The sequence below is a fragment of the Ammodytes marinus genome (assembly GCF_949987685.1).
Source record: "Ammodytes marinus genome assembly, chromosome: 1".
NCBI lineage: Eukaryota > Metazoa > Chordata > Actinopteri > Uranoscopiformes > Ammodytidae > Ammodytes > Ammodytes marinus.
The window spans coordinates 31,944,327-31,965,512 of NC_137230.1; the positions used below are offsets into that span (position 1 = coordinate 31,944,327).

General features: G+C 39.2%; 2 protein-coding genes across 2 annotated transcripts; both read left to right on the forward strand.

Moving 5' to 3' along the window:
* Positions 1-6,655: 6,655 nt before the first annotated feature.
* Positions 6,656-9,882, forward strand: LOC307251672 (amine sulfotransferase-like; the record flags this gene model as incomplete). The annotated part of the gene is made up of 6 exons (XM_080029059.1): positions 6,656-6,809; positions 7,946-8,151; positions 8,502-8,625; positions 8,943-9,037; positions 9,307-9,481; positions 9,764-9,882. 6 exons carry the CDS (start codon positions 6,656-6,658, stop codon positions 9,880-9,882), a joined length of 873 nt encoding a protein of 290 aa, XP_079885185.1.
* Positions 9,883-12,668: 2,786 nt separating this feature from the next.
* Positions 12,669-15,916, forward strand: LOC307251681 (amine sulfotransferase-like; the record flags this gene model as incomplete). Its single annotated transcript, XM_080029072.1, has 6 exons — positions 12,669-12,822; positions 13,947-14,173; positions 14,536-14,659; positions 14,977-15,071; positions 15,341-15,515; positions 15,798-15,916. 6 exons carry the CDS (start codon positions 12,669-12,671, stop codon positions 15,914-15,916), a joined length of 894 nt encoding a protein of 297 aa, XP_079885198.1.
* Positions 15,917-21,186: the final 5,270 nt, after the last annotated feature.

Genomic DNA, 21,186 nt, shown 5'->3' on the forward strand with positions numbered 1-21,186 from the left:
GTATGGCATGATTCCACCTCAGCCTCTATTGCCAGCACACACACACACACACACACACACACACACACACACACACACCAGGGTGCCTTGCTGCCTGCCTGTACCGGGCTATTGATTGGGGAACAGGGCTGCAGCTCACCTGCTAATTGAAAGCCGATTGGGGCCCTGGGGCAGAGCTGTAAAACAGGCCCCACGTGGCATTAAGAGCTGAGGGCTGACGGGCCACTGTAAATCCAGAGCGGCTAATAGTGGTGGTGGCGTATATCCATCTGTGTTAGAGCCAGATGAGAGAGAGTGTGAGTAGGTGTGTGTGTGTGTGTGTGTGTGCTTGCTCTGTTGTATGATGTTAATGCATGTATTGTATGCGTGTGTTCTTCTTAATGTTTGTGTGTGTATGTGTTTGCTAACATGTGAACCGTGTCTCTTCAAACGCATGGCCAATTTGTACATGGTTGCACTCTATGTGTCTATGCAATAACATGTTTATAATTTTCTGTTCCAGTTCGAGTGAATACATTTGCATTTTATGTGTGTGTGTGTGTGTGTATATTCATATGCATGTAGACAATAGGGCTGCACAATATATCAGAGATGTGTTGTTTTCGCAATATCAACATTCGAGGTATACATATTGCAAGGCCTGATTAAACTGCAATAAATGATAGCCTCATGTGCCATGCATTCACGCTATGCATGTCAATATATTTGGCCAATCAGATGTTGCCTATACCAGAAAATAATATTAAGGGGGGCATGATGATTCTTTGCTTATGGGGGATTAATACATATTAAAACAATGACACCATGTTTTTGTAATGGAAATAATGCATTTCAGATTCCCCCCGTGTTTACATAGGCTAGTAGTTACTTTCTTGGGTATATGTTAGCAGTGAACTAAGAGAGGAAATACATGACGCTGTTTATTGTATGTTTTTGTTCATTTATCGCAAGTCAAATGGTCATCGCAATTCAACGATGATCACATATCACAAGTTTTTCTGACATCTTGCAGCTCTATCAGAGACTTTACACACACATAGACACAGACACAGACACACACACACAGACACACACACACACACACACACGCACAGACACAGTGGTCCATGGTGACAGCCTGGTCTGCGATGGCACCAGGGGAACGGGTTCGTCTGTAATGGACACATATTACCTCTTTCTTCAGTCGTCCTGACAACAGCAGATACAGCTCTCCATCCCTACCTCTCCCCTCCCTGTGTCTCTCTCTCTCTCTCTCCCCCTTCCTGTCTCTCTCTCTCCCTCTACCCCTCCCTGTCCCTCTCTGTCTCTCTCTCACTCTCTCCCTCTGCCTCCATCTCTCTCTCTTTATCTCTCTCTCTCTCTCTCTATAGCTCTCTCTCCCTCCATCTCTCCTTCTCTTCTTTCTTTGTCTCTGAACAACTCACACCTGTGATCCTCCGCTGAGACATCGGCTCTTGAGCTGAGCTTCAATTTTTCCTGCTTCCACTCTATTATTTCTCATTTTTCTCCATTACTGTCTGTCTCCCCTCTTTTCTCCCCTTGTCTGCTTTTTGTCTATCTATGTAAGTTGATGTTATATGTACATATTTTCGTATGTGTGTGTGTGTGCGTGCGTGTGTGCGTGCGTGCGTGCGTGCGTGTGTGTGTGTGTACTATGTATATAAGTATGTATCATGGGCTCACAGTGGGTGATCCAGTTCATCCCAGGCCATTGTAGTTCTTCCATACTAAACTTAGTATACAATTTCTCAAATGACTTTTTTTTGCATTGCCATGTTGAAACCAGAGATGCTTCCCCTAACTGTTTAAATGGGCCAGACCTGCCTCATCTCATGCAAGCTTCACATTAATTTCTCTTCCGTAGATCAGTGTGGCCTTTCTCCAGTATCAGTGAGGAGGATTCCAATAATAAAAAAAAATGACTAGGCCAATCAGGGCCCAGCGTTCTGACCTTAACCTTCGTTCCTTATAGTGGAAGGCAGCTTCTGATTGGTTAATGTAGTCGTCAATCTAGCCTTCTTTCAGACTGGGCCCTCCCCACTTTGTCTGCTACGGCTAGATAGACGACCACATGAACCAATCAGGGGCTGCCCTCCCCCACGGAGATTGGAGTTTGGGACGATTGGAGAAATGCCGGACTGATATGCGGGAGAGAAACAAATGTGAAGCTCTCGTAAGATCAGGTTGGCCTCTCCAAGCTACAGACTGTTACCACCAAGCACACTATCATCTGCAATGTCTTTATATGCTGTAGCTTTAAGCCTTCACACATTTGTAAAACAATTTAAAAAATAAAGACAAAAAAATAAGAAATGACAAGACTTCATCATATACCTTTGTCCACATAGTATAAAGGCTATATATCTCCCCGTCTATCCACAGTATCTCTCTCCCATTCCGACTGAGTTTTTCTCCCATTAAATCTCCCTCCGCTGTCTCTCTCTCTGTCTGTCTGTCTCTCTCTCTGTGATTGAGTGGCGAGGGGCGCTGGCCGTCCTGCAGCAATGGGCTCATGGAAACAGAGGTTAATTGGATTGTAATTAGAGCGGAGGTGATTAATTGATAGCATCTGTAAATTTGGATGTTTCCATTGTAAACGTGACAAATGAGAGCGTGGCAGAGTCGGCCGGAGGAGTGAGGGCGAGAGCGAGAGAATGGGAGGGAGAGCAGAAGACACACACACACACACACACACACACACACCCATACACACACACGCCGAGGGAGAGAACGGTGGAGGTGGATATGGTACAGAGAAAAATTTAAGCACAGGAGTTAGGAGAAGGAACAGGTTTATTTTTAGTGTGGATAGTGCTGCTTGTATCCTGTGGTGGTGTGGTGTGACAAGGTGGATAAATGTGACTGAATGCGTGTGCAATGGCAGGCATGGTTAGAGAGACTTTACATTTAATATTGTAAGGAAATTATATTGCTGACGAGAGTTGAAAGTGAAAGTGGTGTAAGGTTGAATACTTACAAGTATGTTTTCATACTAAAAGACTCCATGGCTTACAGGTCAAAGATGCTTAAAGAAAAAAGTGTACACTTGATATAAAGCTACCGCCAGTAAATGGTTAGTTGAGCTAAGTGACTTTTTTTTAATTTTTTATTATATCTTTATTGAACATGGTTAAAATAATAATAATAATAATAATAATAATAATAATAATAATAATAATAATAATACAAACAAATAAAACGATTGAGCAGTAAAAAAGGAAAGAAATAAATTAAAAACAAACAAATGGGATCCTCAGGATCCTAAGCAACAAATACATAACTCAAATAACATAGTTCATGTTCAAAAGGGATAGGAAGAAGTTAAGAAAAACTCAAGGCCATTGTCAGACTATTTACTACCTTTTTCAGTCTTTTTCACGCCCATATGAACTTAAATATGTGGTTTGACTAGTGTGTACTGGGGAAATCAGTGCTTAAGTCTTTTCACGGCATCACACAGGAGCGGTAACAGTGGATTTCTTCAAGGACTTCTTTTGACTGGCTCGCCTGCTGCAACTGTGTAAGGAATATTTTGTACCTTAAACACAGAACTTAATTCTTGATACACGGTTGTACAGGTACCTCAGAATTGTACGAGACACTGCAGGCAAAACCTTGTTTTATCAATCACTGGTCAATTTTGAGATTCTTGTCTATTTTGTATGTTGTCATACTAGGAGAAGTTCCAAAGTTTACATTCTGGTTTATTTTACTAAACCTGGTCTGTTAGCATCTGTATATTATTTTACCTATACAAGCATCTTAAAAGTACGGAAGAGGATTAGGGCCACACATGAAAAAAAAAAAAAAGTTCTGACTTTATTCTCAGAATTCTGACATTAATCTCAGAATTCTGACTTTAATGTCAGAATTCTGAGAAAAAAGACAGAATTCTGACTTTAATCTCACAATTCTGACTTTAATGTCAGACTTTAATCTCAGAATTCTGACTTTAATGTCAGAATTCTGAGAAAAAAGTCAGAATTCTGACTTTAATCTCAGAATTCTGACTTTTTTCTCAGAATTCTGAGATTAAAGTCAGAATTCTGAGATTAAAGTCAGAATTCTGAGAAAAAAGTCAGAATTCTGACTTTAATCTCAGAATTCTGACTTTTTTCTCAGAATTCTGAGATTAAAGTCAGAATTCTGAGAATAAAGTCAGAATTCTGACTTTTTTCTCAGAATTCTGACTTTTTTCTTAGAATTCTGAGATTAAAGTCAGAATTCTGACTTTTTTCTCAGAATTCTGAGATTAAAGTCAGAATTCTGAGATTAATGTCAGAATTCTGAGAATAAAGTCAGAACTTTTTTTTTTTTCATGTGTGGCCCTAATCCTCTTCCGTATTAAAGGCCATTATCTCAACATTATTATTTTTGCCTCTGAACCCAAAACTTCTAAAGCACTTCTATCAACTAAACCTTCCATAATCATCCTTAGCACTATATGAAGGTTATTACAAAAGGATTTGTTCATATATTTTTAATTGTCTCATGTAGGATACATTCTGTTCTTAACATGCCAACAATGCATTTTAAGACCTGTACATAGTGTTCTTTTAATTTTATAAATTTAAAAAAGGCTCCATCCAAAATCTTTTCTGTAGAAACTTTTGACATTAATATGCTTTAAAAATTAAAAAAAATATTTGAACTCTTGCTTTATCGAACATCTCGACTTAAAGCTTTTGAAGAAATTTTAAATGTACACATAATTGTAGAATCTCCCATATTCATTCAAACACTTCTGAAATAATAATTGACTAGAAAAGTGTCATGATGATATTACTCTTAACTTTTATCCAGCTTTGTCTTACTGTAAATCTGTCTAAATGTGTGATAGTGAGCACTTCTGCTTTGCTGAGATAATCCATCCCACCTCACAGGTGTGCCACATCAAGATGCTGATCTGACATCATGATTAGTGCACAGGTGTACCTTAGACTGTCCACAATAAAAGGCCACTCTGAAATGTGAATTTTTTTGCTTTATTGGGGGTCTGGGGACTCAGAACCAGTCAGTATCTGGTGTGACCACCATTTGCCTCATGCAGTGCAACACATCTTCTTCGCATAGAGTTTATCAGATTGTCAATTGTGGCCTGTGGAATGTTGGTCCACTCCTCTTCAATGGCTGTGCGAAGTTGCTGGAGACGGCTTATGGTGGAGAAATGAACATTCAATGCACGAGCAACAGATCTGGTTGACATTCCTGCTGTCAGCATGCCAATTGCACGCTCCCTCAATGCTTGTGGCATCTGTGGCATTTTGCTGTGAGACAAAACTGCACATTTCAGGGTGGCCTTTTATTGTGGACAGTCTAAGGCACACCTGTGCACTAATCATGATGTCAGATCAGCATCTTGATGTGGCACACCTGTGAGGTGGGATGGATTATCTCAGCAAAGCAGAAGTGCTCACTATCACACATTTAGACAGATTTGTGAACAATGTTTGAGAGAAATGGTACAATTGTGTATCTGGAATGAATTTTAGATCTTTAAGTCCATCTCATGAAAAATGGGAGCAAAAACAAAAGTGTTGCGTTTATATTTTTGTTGAGTGTATGTGTCTTCAGGTTGACACAACCAGCCAGGTCTGACCAGATTTTCACTGCACCAGTTTAGAGCTGCTAAACTGGTCCCCAGCCATTTATGTAGGCGGGCCTGGCTGTCTCCATCCCACTTCATTTACTACCTTTTTCAGTCTTGTTCAAGTAAAGTTGACGCCCATATGAACTTAAATATGTGGTTTGACTTGTGGGTACTGGGGAAATCAGTGCGTAAGTCTTTTCACGGCATCACACAGGAGCGGTAACAGTGGATTTCTTCAAGGACTTCTTTTGACTGGTGTAAGGAATATTTTGTACCTTAAACACACAACTTAATTCTTGATACAAGGTTGTACAGGTACCTCAGAATTGTACGAGACACTGCAGGCAAAACCTTGTTTTATCAATCACTGGTAAATTTTGAGATTCTTGTCTATTTTCTTTTCATAACATGTCTGTTGTCATACTAGATAGAAGAAGGTCCAAAGTAACAATTATAGAGTTTATTTTACTTAGCATCTGTATATTATTTTACCTATACAAGCATCTTAAAAGGCCATTATCTCAACATTATTATTTTTTCTCTGAACCCAAAACTTCTAAAGCACTTTCATCAACTAAACCTTCCATAATCATCCTTAGCACTATATGAAGGTTATTACAAAAGGATTTGTTCATATATTTTTAATTGTCTCATGTAGGATACATTCTGTTCTTAACATGCCAAAAATGCATTTAAAAAAACACTATGTACATGACATGACGTGTTTTTTAATTTATAAATTGAAAAAAGGCTCCATCCAAAATCTTTTCTGTAGAAACTTTTGACATTAATATGCTTTAAAAATTAAAAAAAATATTTGAACTCTTGCTTTATCGAACATCTCGACTTAAAGCTTTTGAAGAAATTTAAAATGTACACATAATTGTAGAATCTCCCATATTCATTCAAACACTTCTGAAATAATAATTGACTAGAAAAGTGTCATGATTATATTACTCTTAACTTTTATCCAGCTTTGTCTTACTGTAAGTAAAGTGTTGAATGTGGTTATATTTTCCTGCCATCAGTGCCTTACATTGTTTATGTTCCTTACCTTTAGTATCCATGGATTCTCTGGACTTAGTGACCCCTTACCTGTTCAAACACAAGGGGAAGAACTTTATGCTCAAGGACGGATTGCGACCCAAGGACGTTGATGCTCTCCAGGATGTGGAGCTCCGTCCAACTGATATCTTCATCTCTTCATTCCCCAAGTCAGGTCAGCAGTTTGCTATAATGTTAGTTAAGATCAATACTGTTAAACCCTCTTTATAACACAGTTGGTTACAAGCATACATATTTATTTATTTATTTTACCTTCATTGAACCAGGAGAAATACCGAATTGAGTGTCCTGGCCAAGACAGGCAGCAATGCAGACATTAATAAACATTAACGCAAGGTACACAAACACATAAAATAACAACTTAAACAGCAATTATTTCCCAGGCAAAACATCTACAGCCAGGAACCAGTTATTTGCTTTTCCACTGCGGGGGGGGGGGGGGGGGGGGGGGAACAGGTTCCCGGCCAGAAAAAACTGGTGCCACAGACAAAGACCCTGCGTTCCAAATCAAATACTCTTTCTTTTTACTAGACTACATACTAAAGTACAGAAGAGTTTTAGGGCCACAGGAGATAAAAAAAATCAGATAAGGAAGATTTTTTTTTTCATTATGTTGAGAAATGTCAAGAATGAAGACGAATACTCCAAAATGCTATTGGAGTAAGTGGGGCATTTATGTATTTTCAGCATACTACAATTGACGTGCATGCATTGGGACATCCTCAATCTCTTTTCGGCATACTAAATAGTAGAGAAGTATTGGAATTAGAACGCAGGGCAACTCTTTGCTGGTCTGGAACTGGGAACAGCCTATGTCAGGGTCACAGGGCAGGGTTATCCTGAACAGCCAGACCAACTAAAACTTTGTGACTGCCATATTTAAAAACTTGAGCTACTATGAGACATAACATCATCCCGACCGCAGCGATCACAACGACCAGCGCAAATACGCTGGTTAAGTCGTGTTTGGCAAACAAAGCAAATAAAAGCCAGAGGCGAAAATACCATGTATCCGCCGCTTTTGTTGTTGTTGTTGTTGTTGTGATAAAAATTTGCCCTATAGCCTGGGAGAAAGAAAAAGCAGAAAAAAGCAAACCGGTTTCTTAAAAGGATCTGTGTCAACTTGTTTGGCGATGGATTGAATGTAACCGATATTCATTTATATGAAAATCTTACGCAATATAGCTTTAAGGTAAGATTTAGATATGTGTTACCTGGGATCAGTTGAGTCTCTCTGTATACTCCTAAGTTTGTACTTGAGCCATCCTCCGTTTTGTTTGAATCGTGCAGGAACAATATGGATGCAGCAAGTCCTGATCCAGATCATGGATGCTGCTCACCCTGAACGGACAGAGGAGGCCACCAATAGGAATCGAGTACCTTGCCTGGACGCGAAAACAGATGACCCTTTCCGAGAAAGGCCGGATCCTCGTATCTTTCGCACTCATCTCCCCCCTGACATGTTGCCCCGAGACGTCAAAGCCCTGCAAACCAAGGTAATTTTTCAATTTCGTTAGCCTCATAGCATAATTGCCTAAATCATATTTACTCTACTTTACTTTTACTCTACATCTACTCTATTCTACATCTACTCTACTCTACATTTACTTTTCGTTAGCCTAATAGCAGGGTTATAGAGTAGGGTAAAGTAGATGTAGAGTAGAGTAGATGTAGAATAGAGTAGATGTAGAGTAAAAGTAAAGTAAATATGATTTAGGCAATTATGCTATGAGGCTAATGATTTGCAATAGTCATGCGTTGGTTGGGCCTTTTTGAGCTGTACAATAAGAACACTGAAATGAGCTGCTGAAGAACATATGCACATACAGTATGTATTGTCCTTTAGGTCGTGTATGTTCGGAGGAACCCCAAAGACGTCTTGGTGTCCCTCTATCACTATGGCCACAGTTATGTGCTGCTTGAACCTGAGCGCTTTGAGGACTTCTTTCAGCAGTTCCTGGAGGGTAATGGTAGGTTTCTGTTCTGTAAAACCACCAAAATAGCAAGTTCACGACTATCGACAGCTACTTTCACACGTAGGATTTCATTTGTGTTCATTTGTTCCTTATAAAATTAGCCGAAATTATTTATCTGGCTGTGCTTTTTATTTTTTTATTGTAAGACACCCCTAATGTGAGATTAGAAATTTGTTATTTCCGTTTTGAATAAAAAGATGCTTTATTTCGAATGGTAGAAAATATTTATATAGGGTTTTTGAATTAAACGGTAACCACCCCACGTCTTGCACTTATTTTCAGCACTAACGTTCAAATTGTTTCATCAACAGTTTACATGGGATCATGGTTCGAACATGTGAGAGAATTCTACGCAGCACGAGACCAACTGGTCATCCATTTTGTGGAGTACGAGAACATGCTGAAGGTTGAGAATCTTCCCCGTCCGCTCTTTTGTTTATTAATTAAAGGACATTTGACCACGAAAATAATATCGAATCAAGTTGATGATAACTTATCAGCCTATCATAAGGCAACAATGCACTACTTCTCATTTATTTAATCTTACGAACCAATACATAGTCTATGTACTGGCAGAAACATTCAACACTTGAAAGATTCAGGGTCCCTTATTATAAATGCAGCATTTATTCCTGTTTATTAAAATATTTAACATCTTCACCTGTTCATTGACAGGACCTCAGAGGGGAAGTTGTGAAGCTGTGTTATTTCTTGGGGGAGTACTTGACAGATGAGGCCATTGATCATGTTGTGGAGAGGTCCACCTTCAAAAACATGAAAACCATCCCCACAGCAAACTACAAGGACTGCAATGAACCCCAAAACTTCAAGAAGGCCACCATGCGCAAAGGTAGCCTGGTACCTCCCGCCTACGTACTTCTCTCTCAATTTTCACTTCCCTTCAGTAGTCTGGGGCTGCTGTATATTCGCCGGTTTTCTCCGTCCAGATTTTTGACGGTCCAATCAGCGAACAGAGGGAGTGGCTGAGAATAATGACGTTGCGGTTGTGCGCCAGTTTCAGTTGTAGTCAGAAGCTGGCGCATGACATACGTCACAACCAAACGTTATGCTTCTATAGATAAATGCAAATGTAGTGTAAAATGTGTGTCTGATATGTTCTGTGTCCGAACAGGTATCGCAGGTGACTGGAAGAATCACTTCACAGTGGCCCAGAATGAACAGTTTGACCTAGTGTTCACGGAGAAGATGAATGACTTTCCTCTGGCCTGCACCTGGGAGCTGAAGCCGTAGCTCCCTCTCAGATCCAGCTCCGCCCCTTAACTAGAGGGACTTTCTCTTGTGTTCGAAAAGCCCTACTAACATCCTCCCTCTTACAAACAACATGTACTGTATATACTCCACACTGTCTACTTAACGATCGATTGTGTATGTGAGGTTCGTCGGACCATTTACACTGAAGTACACAGAAGCAATAAATCATTTTTAAAAACTGCAATAAATATAATGTGAAAAAAATGATATTGTGTTACCCCAAATTCTATGTAATGTTAAAGTCACTCTATGTCAAGTTAAGGTCATTCTATGTAATTTTAAGTTTCACCTCGTAGCGAGAAGACATTTCTGTGATATTGTATTTTAATTTGAGACAAGTTTAAAATCTCTATAATCTGTGTGTGATTGTGACGTGCACTGTTCCCTCAGCCATGTTTGTCGGTTCTTTCTGCTGTTGATATAATATTATGACTGTGTATTGACTTCACAGTAATAGGCGCTCACGCTAAAAAGCTTTGAAGCCTCAACATACCTTTTCAGATGCAACAGACATATTATATTGTTAGATAATACACTGTAAAATGAAATGAATTTACATTTTCTTTTGAGTTTTGCAGCCAACTCATTCACTTTTGTTTAGATAACTTATCATTCATAGTTAAATGTCACTTCAAGTTTTGAGCAAGTTGGACCGACTTATTATTTGGTTCGGAACGTTTTTTCAGAAAAAGTTTAAACACTGGTTTGACCGACTTGGATTTGTTTGTTATAAGTTGGCACAACTGTTACCATTTGAAAGACACATTTTCATTACAAATGAATGACAAGTGTTCAACAAAAGATACACTCAACAGAAATATAAACGCAACACTTTTGTTTTTGCTCCCATTTTTCATGAGATGGACTTAAAGATCTAAAATTCATTCCAGATACACAATTGTATCATTTCTCTCAAACATTGTTCACAAATCTGTCTAAATGTGTGATAGTGAGCACTTCTGCTTTGCTGAGATAATCCATCCCACCTCACAGGTGTGCCACATCAAGATGCTGATCTGACATCATGATTAGTGCACAGGTGTGCCTTAGACTGTCCACAATAAAAGGCCACTCTGAAATGTGAATTTTTTTGCTTTATTGGGGGTCTGGGGACTCAGAACCAGTCAGTATCTGGTGTGACCACCATTTGCCTCATGCAGTGCAACACATCTTCTTCGCATAGAGTTTATCAGATTGTCAATTGTGGCCTGTGGAATGTTGGTCCACTCCTCTTCAATGGCTGTGCGAAGTTGCTGGAGACGGCTTATGGTGGAGAAATGAACATTCAATGCACGAGCAACAGATCTGGTTGACATTCCTGCTGTCAGCATGCCAATTGCACGCTCCCTCAATGCTTGTGGCATCTGTGGCATTTTGCTGTGAGACAAAACTGCACATTTCAGGGTGGCCTTTTATTGTGGACAGTCTAAGGCACACCTGTGCACTAATCATGATGTCAGATCAGCATCTTGATGTGGCACACCTGTGAGGTGGGATGGATTATCTCAGCAAAGCAGAAGTGCTCACTATCACACATTTAGACAGATTTGTGAACAATGTTTGAGAGAAATGGTACAATTGTGTATCTGGAATGAATTTTAGATCTTTAAGTCCATCTCATGAAAAATGGGAGCAAAAACAAAAGTGTTGCGTTTATATTTTTGTTGAGTGTATGTGTCTTCAGGTTGACACAACCAGCCAGGTCTGACCAGATTTTCACTGCACCAGTTTAGAGCTGCTAAACTGGTCCCCAGCCATTTATGTAGGCGGGCCTGGCTGTCTCCATCCCACTTCATTTACTACCTTTTTCAGTCTTGTTCAAGTAAAGTTGACGCCCATATGAACTTAAATATGTGGTTTGACTTGTGGGTACTGGGGAAATCAGTGCGTAAGTCTTTTCACGGCATCACACAGGAGCGGTAACAGTGGATTTCTTCAAGGACTTCTTTTGACTGGTGTAAGGAATATTTTGTACCTTAAACACACAACTTAATTCTTGATACAAGGTTGTACAGATACCTCAGAATTGTACGAGACACTGCAGGCAAAACCTTGTTTTATCAATCACTGGTAAATTTTGAGATTCTTGTCTATTTTCTTTTCATAACATGTCTGTTGTCATACTAGATAGAAGAAGGTCCAAAGTAACAATTATAGAGTTTATTTTACTTAGCATCTGTATATTATTTTACCTATACAAGCATCTTAAAAGGCCATTATCTCAACATTATTATTTTTTCTCTGAACCCAAAACTTCTAAAGCACTTTCATCAACTAAACCTTCCATAATCATCCTTAGCACTATATGAAGGTTATTACAAAAGGATTTGTTCATATATTTTTAATTGTCTCATGTAGGATACATTCTGTTCTTAACATGCCAAAAATGCATTTAAAAAAACACTATGTACATGACATGACGTGTTTTTTAATTTATAAATTGAAAAAAGGCTCCATCCAAAATCTTTTCTGTAGAAACTTTTGACATTAATATGCTTTAAAAATTAAAAAAAATATTTTAACTCTTGCTTTATCGAACATCTCGACTTAAAGCTTTTGAAGAAATTTAAAATGTACACATAATTGTAGAATCTCCCATATTCATTCAAACACTTCTGAAATAATAATTGACTAGAAAAGTGTCATGATGATATTACTCTTAACTTTTATCCAGCTTTGTCTTACTGTAAGTAAAGTGTTGAATGTGGTTATATTTTCCTGCCATCAGTGCCTTACATTGTTAATGTTCCTTACCTTTAGTATCCATGGATTCTCTGGACTTAGTGACCCCTTACCTGTTCAAACACAAGGGGAAGAACTTTATGCTCAAGGACGCATTGCGACCCAAGGAGATTGATGCTCTCCAGGATGTGGAGCTCCGTCCAACTGATATCTTCATCTCTTCATTCCCCAAGTCAGGTCAGCAGTTTGCTATAATGTTAGTTAAGATCAATACTGTTAAACCCTCTTTATAACACAGTTGGTTACAAGCATACATATTTATTTATTTATTTTACCTTTATTGAACCAGGAGAAATACCGAATTGAGATTAGAAATCTCTTTTTCAAGAGTGTCCTGGCCAAGACAGGCAGCAGTACAGACATTAATAAACATTAACGCAAGGTACACAAACACATGAAATAACAACTTAAACAGCAATTATTTCCCAGGCAAAACATCTACAGCCATTATTTGCTTTTCCACTGCGGGGGGGAACAGGTTCCCGGGTAGAAAAACTTGTGCCACAGACAAAGACCCTGCGTTCCAAATCAAATACTCTTTCTTTTTACTAGACTACATACTAAAGTACAGAAGAGTTTTAGGGCCACAGGAGAGAAACAAAATCAGATAAGGAAGATTTTTTTTTCAATATGTTGAGAAATGTCAAGAATGAAGACAAATACTCCAAAATGCTATTGGAGTAAGTGGGGCATTTATGTATTTTCAGCATACTACAATTGACGTGCATGCATTGGGATATCCTAAATCTTTTTTCGGCATACTAAATAGTAGAGAAGTATTGGAATTAGAACGCAGGGCAACTCTTTGCTGGTCTGGAACTGGGAACAGCCTATGTCAGGGTCACGGGGCAGGGTTATCCTGAACAGCCAGACCAACTAAAACTTTGTGACTGCCATATTTAAAAACTTGAGCTACTATGAGACATAACATCATCCCGACCGCAGCGATCACAACGACCAGCGCAAATACGCTGGTTAAGTCGTGTTTGGCTAACAAAGCAAATAAAAGCCAGAGGTGAAAATACCATGTATCCGCCGCTTTTGTTGTTGTTGTTGTGATAAAAATTAGCCCATAGCCTGGGAGAAAGAAAAAGCAGAAAAAAGCAAACCGGTTTCTTAAAAGGATCTGTGTCAACTTGTTTGGCGATGGATTGAATGTAACCGATATTCATTTATATGAAAATCTTACGCAATATAGCTTTAAGGTAAGATTTACATGTGTTACCTGGGATCAGTTGAGTCTCTCTGTATACTCCTAAGTTTGTACTTGAGCCATCCTCCATTTTGTTTGAATCGTGCAGGAACAATATGGATGCAGCAAGTCCTGATCCAGATCATGGATGCTGCTCACCCTGAACGGACAGAGGAGGCCACCAATAGGGATCGAGTACCTTGCCTGGACGTATCGCAGTACAGAGGTATCGCAGATACAGATGACCCTTTCCGAGAAAGGCCGGATCCTCGTATCTTTCGCACTCATCTCCCCCCTGACATGTTGCCCCGAGACGTCAAAGCCCTGCAAACCAAGGTCATTTTTCAATTTCGTTAGCCTCATAGCATAATTGCCTGAATCATATTTACTCTACTTTACTTTTACTCTACATTTACTCTATTCTACATCTACTCTACTCTACATCTACTTTTCGTTAGCCTAATAGCAGAATTGCTTAAGTCATATTTTCAGGGTTATAGAGTAGGGTAAAGTAGAATGTAGATGTAGAATAGAGTAGATGTAGAGTAAAAGTAAAGTAAATATGATTTAGGCAATTATGCTATGAGGCTAATGATTTGCAAGTCATGCGTTGGTTGGGCCTTTTTGAGCTGTACAATAAGAACACTGAAATGAGCTGCTGAAGAACATATGCACATACAGTATGTATTGTCCTTTAGGTCGTGTATGTTCGGAGGAACCCCAAAGACGTCTTGGTGTCCCTCTATCACTATGGCCACAGTTATGTGCTGCTTGAACCTGAGCACTTTGAGGACTTCTTTCAGCAGTTCCTGGAGGGTAATGGTAGGTTTCTGTTCTGTAAAACCACCAAAATAGCAAGTTCACGACTATCGACAGCTACTTTCACACGTAGGATTTCATTTGTGTTCATTTGTTCCTTATAAAATTAGCCGAAATTATTTATCTGGCTGTGCTTTTTTATTTTTTATTGGAAGACACCCCTAATGTGAGATTAGAAATGTGTTATTTCCGTTTTGAATAAAAAGATGCTTTATTTCGAATGGTAGAAAATATTTATATAGGGTTTTTGAATTAAACGGTAACCACCCCACGTCTTGCACTTATTTTCAGCACTAACGTTCAAATTGTTTCATCAACAGTTTTCATGGGATCATGGTTCGAACATTTGAGAGAATTCTACGCAGCACGAGACCAACTGGTCATCCATTTTGTGGAGTACGAGAACATGCTGAAGGTTGAGAATCTTCCCTGTCCGTTCTTTTGTTTATTAATTAAAGGACATTTGACCACGAAAATAATATAGAATCAAGTTGATGATAACTTATCAGCCTATCATAAGGCAACAATGCACTACTTCTCATTTATTTAATCTTACGAACCAATACATAGTCTATGTACTGGCAGACACATTCAACACTTGAAAGATTCAGGGTCCCTTATTATAAATGCAGCATTTATTCCTGTTTATTAAAATATTTAACATCTTCACCTGTTCATTGACAGGACCTCAGAGGGGAAGTTGTGAAGCTGTGTTATTTCTTGGGGGAGTACTTGACAGATGAGGCCATTGATCATGTTGTGGAGAGGTCCACCTTCAAAAACATGAAAACCATCCGCACAGCAAACTACAAGGACTGCAATGAACCCCAAAACTTCAAGAAGGCCACCATGCGCAAAGGTAGCCTGGTACCTCCCGCCTACGTACTTCTCTCTCAATTTTCACTTCCCTTCAGTAGTCTGGGGCTGCTGTATATTCGCCGGTTTTCTCCGTCCAGATTTTTGACGGTCCAATCAGCGAACAGAGGGAGTGGCTGAGAATAATGACGTTGAGGTTGTGCGCCAGTTTCAGTTGTAGTCAGAAGCTGGTGCATGACATACGTCACAACCAAACGTTATGCTTCTATAGATAAATGCAAATGTAGTGTAAAATGTGTGTCTGATATGTTCTGTGTCCGAACAGGTATCGCAGGTGACTGGAAGACTCACTTCACAGTGGCCCAGAATGAACAGTTTGACCAAGTGTTCACGGAGAAGATGAATGACTTTCCTCTGGCCTGCACCTGGGAGCTGAAGCCGTAGCTCCCTCTCAGATCCAGCTCCGCCCCTTAACTAGAGGGACTTTCTCTTGTGTTCGAAAAGCCCTAACATCCTCCCTCTTACAAACAACATGTACTGTATATACTCCACACTGTCTACTTAACGATCGATTGTGTATGTGAGGTTCGTCGGACCATTTACACTGAAGTACACAGAAGCAATAAATAATTTTTAAAAACTGCAATAAATATAATGTGAAAAAAATGATATTGTGTTACCCCAAATTCTATGTAATGTTAAAGTCACTCTATGTCAAGTTAAGGTCATTCTATGTAATTTTAAGTTTCACCTCGTAGCGAGAAGACATTTCTGTGATATTGTATTTTAATTTGAGACAAGTTTAAAATCTCTATAATCTGTGTGTGATTGTGACGTGCACTGTTCCCTCAGCCATGTTTGTCGGTTCTTTCTGCTGTTGATATAATATTATGACTGTGTATTGACTTCACAGTGATAGGCGCTCACGCTAAAAAGCTTTGAAGCCTCAACATACCTTTTCAGATGCAACAGACATATTATATAGTTAGATAATACACTGTAAAATGAAATTAAGTTACATTTTCTTTTGAGTTTTGCAGCCAACTCATTCACTTTTGTTTAGATAACTTATCATTCATAGTTAAATGTCACTTCAAGTTTTGAGCAAGTTGGACCAACTTATTATTTGGTTCGGAACGTTTTTTCAGAAAAAGTTTAAACACTGGTTTGACCGACTTGGATTTGTTTGTTAGGGGAGAACGGGGTAAGTAGGCACACTTTTTACTCTACTGAGAATTGCTTATCACCTAAACATCTTTCAATAGCCATTCCTACATTAAATTGAAGCTTAACCCTCCTGTTATGTTCCGGGTCAAATTGACCCGTTTCAAAGTTTGAAGATCTAAGAAAAATAGTTAAAATTATTTTTTCAGTATGAAACTTCTTCTGCTTGCCTTAATTAGGGTAATCAACATATAATATGAAAATATTTCATCTCACACATTTGCAACCACCCCCTGCATGTTTATATCACATAGATACTGTTCGGGTCAATTTGACCCGGCAGTAAAACTGGAGGTAAAAGGGTGTCAGAAATGTAAGACTATTTCTTTCTTTACAACTGTGAGACATATTTCACCCAAATCTCACACACGCACACACATACACACGCCCACACACGCACACACACACCCACACACACACACACAAACACACACACACAGTTGCAAGTGTTATGACTTTTGACGGGAACCATTTATGTTCCCTTGGGAAAACTCCACCCACATTCAGTGGACACTCAACAGGGGAGGGGCAAAACATATAAAATATTCTCTGCATGGGAGTCCTACCAACATTACACTCTGTCAGGCAGACCTTTACAAAATGAGAAGCAGAAGCAAAAGGAAGACAGTCTTGGAGGCTCTGGAAGTCATCATTGATCATGCTAGTGAAATAGAGGAGGATGTATCTTGAGCTAAATTCTGATTCTAATGATTCTGAATTTGAACCAGATGAGGGAATTGCTATTCCTATTCCTCCAAGCAAGACATTCATGTCAACAAATTGTGAAATTCATCCCCAAATATGCGTCTGCAGAAAACATACAGGTGAAACTCATATAATTAGAATATCATTGAAAATTAATAGGAATTAAGGCAAGAAGTCATGCAGAATGGACCCAAACCAAGTACTGAGTACACATGCATGATTATACTTTATAGAGGGCTGATATTTCTGTATTAAAAATCCCTTTTTTTATTGATTTCATGTAATATTCAAATTTTCTGAGATTTCAAATTTGGGGTTTTCATAAGCTGTGTAAACCATAATAATCTAAATTATAACAAATAAAGGCTTTTAATATCTCACCTGTCAAGTATTGGGTCTATATACTATATTAGTTTCACCTTTTGAGTCAAATTACTGAAATAAATGAACTTTTGCATATTCTAATTTTTCGAGTTTCACCTTAAGGTGTTGGCTTGAAATGTGTACCCCTCACTTTTTCTATCTTATTGTAATAAAGAAGAAATTAATCATTAAAGACACGCTTACACATTGTGACAACCAACCCCATCAAGGGGTCGGTTGTCAAACACTATGGGGTTGTTTGTCACAATGTTATCTTAATGGGAATAATCTTAAAAAGAAGGCAAGAAAGTAAAACTGAATTTGAAAGTTTAATTGCATTGTCAAGTTGACAAATAGGCCTACATAACTTACTGTAGCCTTGGCAGCTGGTCTAGTTTGGGATGCACTGGGTTGTTTTGATTTGGTTGCCCTTTTCTCTTGTGCATGCTAGCTGCCTTTTCCTGCTCTATTATTTCCTTCTCTGGGGTGTCAGTGAGGATACAGCTTGACAATTTATTTCGTCATTGGGTTCCTTTTCTGGCTGCAGCCTGGAGATAACATGTGACAACCAACCCCCAAAAAATGTGACGCCCAACCCCAACTTGATTTTCTTGCTAGCATCAAGGCCAACAACCATCTGACAACTAATCAGCTTGCTAACCACAATCTAAACTATAGTTTACCCTTCACACTTTGTATGGGTAACAAGTGTTTTGTTATAAACCCATTGTGTAAAAGCCTAGAAGAAAAATACTGAGGAGCTAAATATTTTCAATTTGACATGAAAAACACAAACAGTCGTCTCACCTCAAATTACCCCGTTCTCCCCTATAAGTTGGCACAACTGTTACCATTTGAAAGACACATTTTCATTACAAATGAATGACAAGTGATCAACAAAAGATAATTAGCTGGCTCACATTTTGAAAGTTTTCCTTAAAACTTAAACGTTTTCGTTGGCCTCAAAACTAAACAAAAATTCCAGTGAAGTTTCTCTGACATTTTTTAGTTTTCCTCTCTTTTTCATTTCAACATTGTATGTAATTATTTTATTTTTTTATCCCAGGAGGGATAATTGAATTGTGTTGCACACGGCATTGCAACAAACAACACATTCCCAAATTAACAACATATTGCACAGTATTACAAAACCTGTGCAAGCCATCACATGAGGTCAATAGGGGAGAACGGGGTAATTTGTCACACGGGTTGGTTGTCACAATCATTATATCTCGGAACCAGAAAGCGCTGTCTGTGAAATTTTGGTATGTAAATATCCAGAATTGGGATCAGAGGTCACCTACATAGTCTTCCTTGGAGTTAGAATGCTGAATTTGAGGTGAGATGACTGTTTGTGTTTTTCATGTCAAATTGAAAATATTACAGTATTTTTCTTCTAGGCTCTTACACAATGGGTTTATAACAAAACACTTGTTACCCATACAAAGTGTGAAGGGTAAACTATAGTTTAGATTGTGGTTAGCAAGCTGATTAGTTGTCAGATGGTTGTTGGCCTTGATGCTAGCAAGAAAATTAAGTTGGGGTTGGGCGTCACATTTTTTGGGGGGTTGGTTGTCACATGTTATCTCAAGGCTGCAGCCAGAAAAGGAACCCAATAACGGAAGAAATTGTCAAGCTGTATCCTCACTGACACCCCAGAGAAGGAAATAATAGAGCAGGAAAAGGCAGCTATGCACAAGAGAAAAGGGAAACCAAATCAAAACAACCCAGTGCATCCCAAACTAGACCAGCTGCCAAGGCTACAGTAAGTTGACAATGCAATTAAACTTTCAAATTTAGTTCTACTTTCTTGCCTTCTTTTTAAGATTATTCCCATTTTTTTTTAACCTTTATTTATACAGGTATATACCATTGAGACCGAAGACTCTTTTGCAAGGGAGACCTGTTTTCCTTCCCCACGTTACCATTCACACACACATTCATACACCGATAGCAGGCTAACTATCGCCATTCACACGCCATTAAGATAACATTGTGACAAACAACCCCATAGTGTTTGACAACCGACCCCTTGATGGGGTTGGTTGTCACAATGTGTAAGCGTGTCTTTAATGATTAATTTCTTCTTTATTACAATAAGATAGAAAAAGTGAGGGGTACACATTTCAAGCCAACACCTTAAGCTTCAATTTAATGTAGGAATGACTATTGAAAGATGTTTAGGTGATAAGCAATTCTCAGTAGAGTAAAACGTGTGCCTACTTACCCCGTTCTCCCCTACTCAAGCACAAATAAATTAACAAAGCAGCTTTTTTCCCCCTATCATCCGAACACAGGGAAATTAATAAGCCTGTATATTTTCCACACTCTCAAGTTCTCCAATCTAATTTCTTTCTTTCTCAGGTGTCACAACTAGGAAAATAATTTTTTTACAGAGCGCTCAGGACGTCTCTCGATTGCTTGCCCGTGCTTTTCGTGGCTCAACGGAACAAATTGTTCATTAACTGTGGGGCCCTAATGCGTCCGACAAAATGTTCCAGGAATATTTGCTGCAGTGGTCCACACAGTCCACACACACGCGCAAGGATGGAATTAAGCTAATCAAATAAAAGCCTCCAGTCAAAGTCCTATCAGAGCGCTCCAGACTGCTGCAAATGAGTCCACGTCGCTGGAATTTACATTTCATCTTCCCCATGGGGACAGGTAGAGGGGGTCCCACCTCTCCAGCCCCCCCTCCTCCCCCACCCCCCCCCCCCAATCAGCAGCTGTTCTCTTGGAGGGAGTGGAAGAGTGAAATCTGAAGAAAAAAAATACTCAAACGACCCTGCTATTTAGTATTGTAGAAAAAGATTCGGGTTGTCCCAATTCTTGTGGTCAGATGCAGCATGCTTAAAAAATACCCAGATACCCCTACTAAATCCAGTTGAGATTTTTTAGTGTGGAACTCAGCATGATTGTTCGGCGATTCTCACCCACAATCCACTGCGCAGTGGAAGTGATGTCACAGCGACAAAGCCTGAAAACAACCAGCGATGAGACGGATATATGAGCAAAAGACGAGTTCAAAGTGCGATGTCATGATGAAATAAATAAGTAAAATGATGTCCCAATTGTGTGCCTACTGCATTCTAACTACTTTTTTTATCATCAGCTGTAGTATGTAGACAAGAAAAAAATATAGAGAGTATGTGATTTGGAACGCAGCCATATGTCCCTGGTTGAACTATGGAGCTCCTGAACTATCTCCTCTCCTCTCCCATGGATAAAGCAAAAGAAAATAGTGAAGATGACAGCAGGGGAAATATTTGCTATTTGTGGTTGGAGCGCAAGAACCCCAAGAATGAGGACCGGGCATATTTGCACAGCTGTCTGTCTCCCGAGCGCCGCTGAGTGTGTGTGTGTGTGTGTGTGCCCGCTGGAGTCGATTTTGTTTGTCAAAGTCACCATGCCTTCACTCTGTA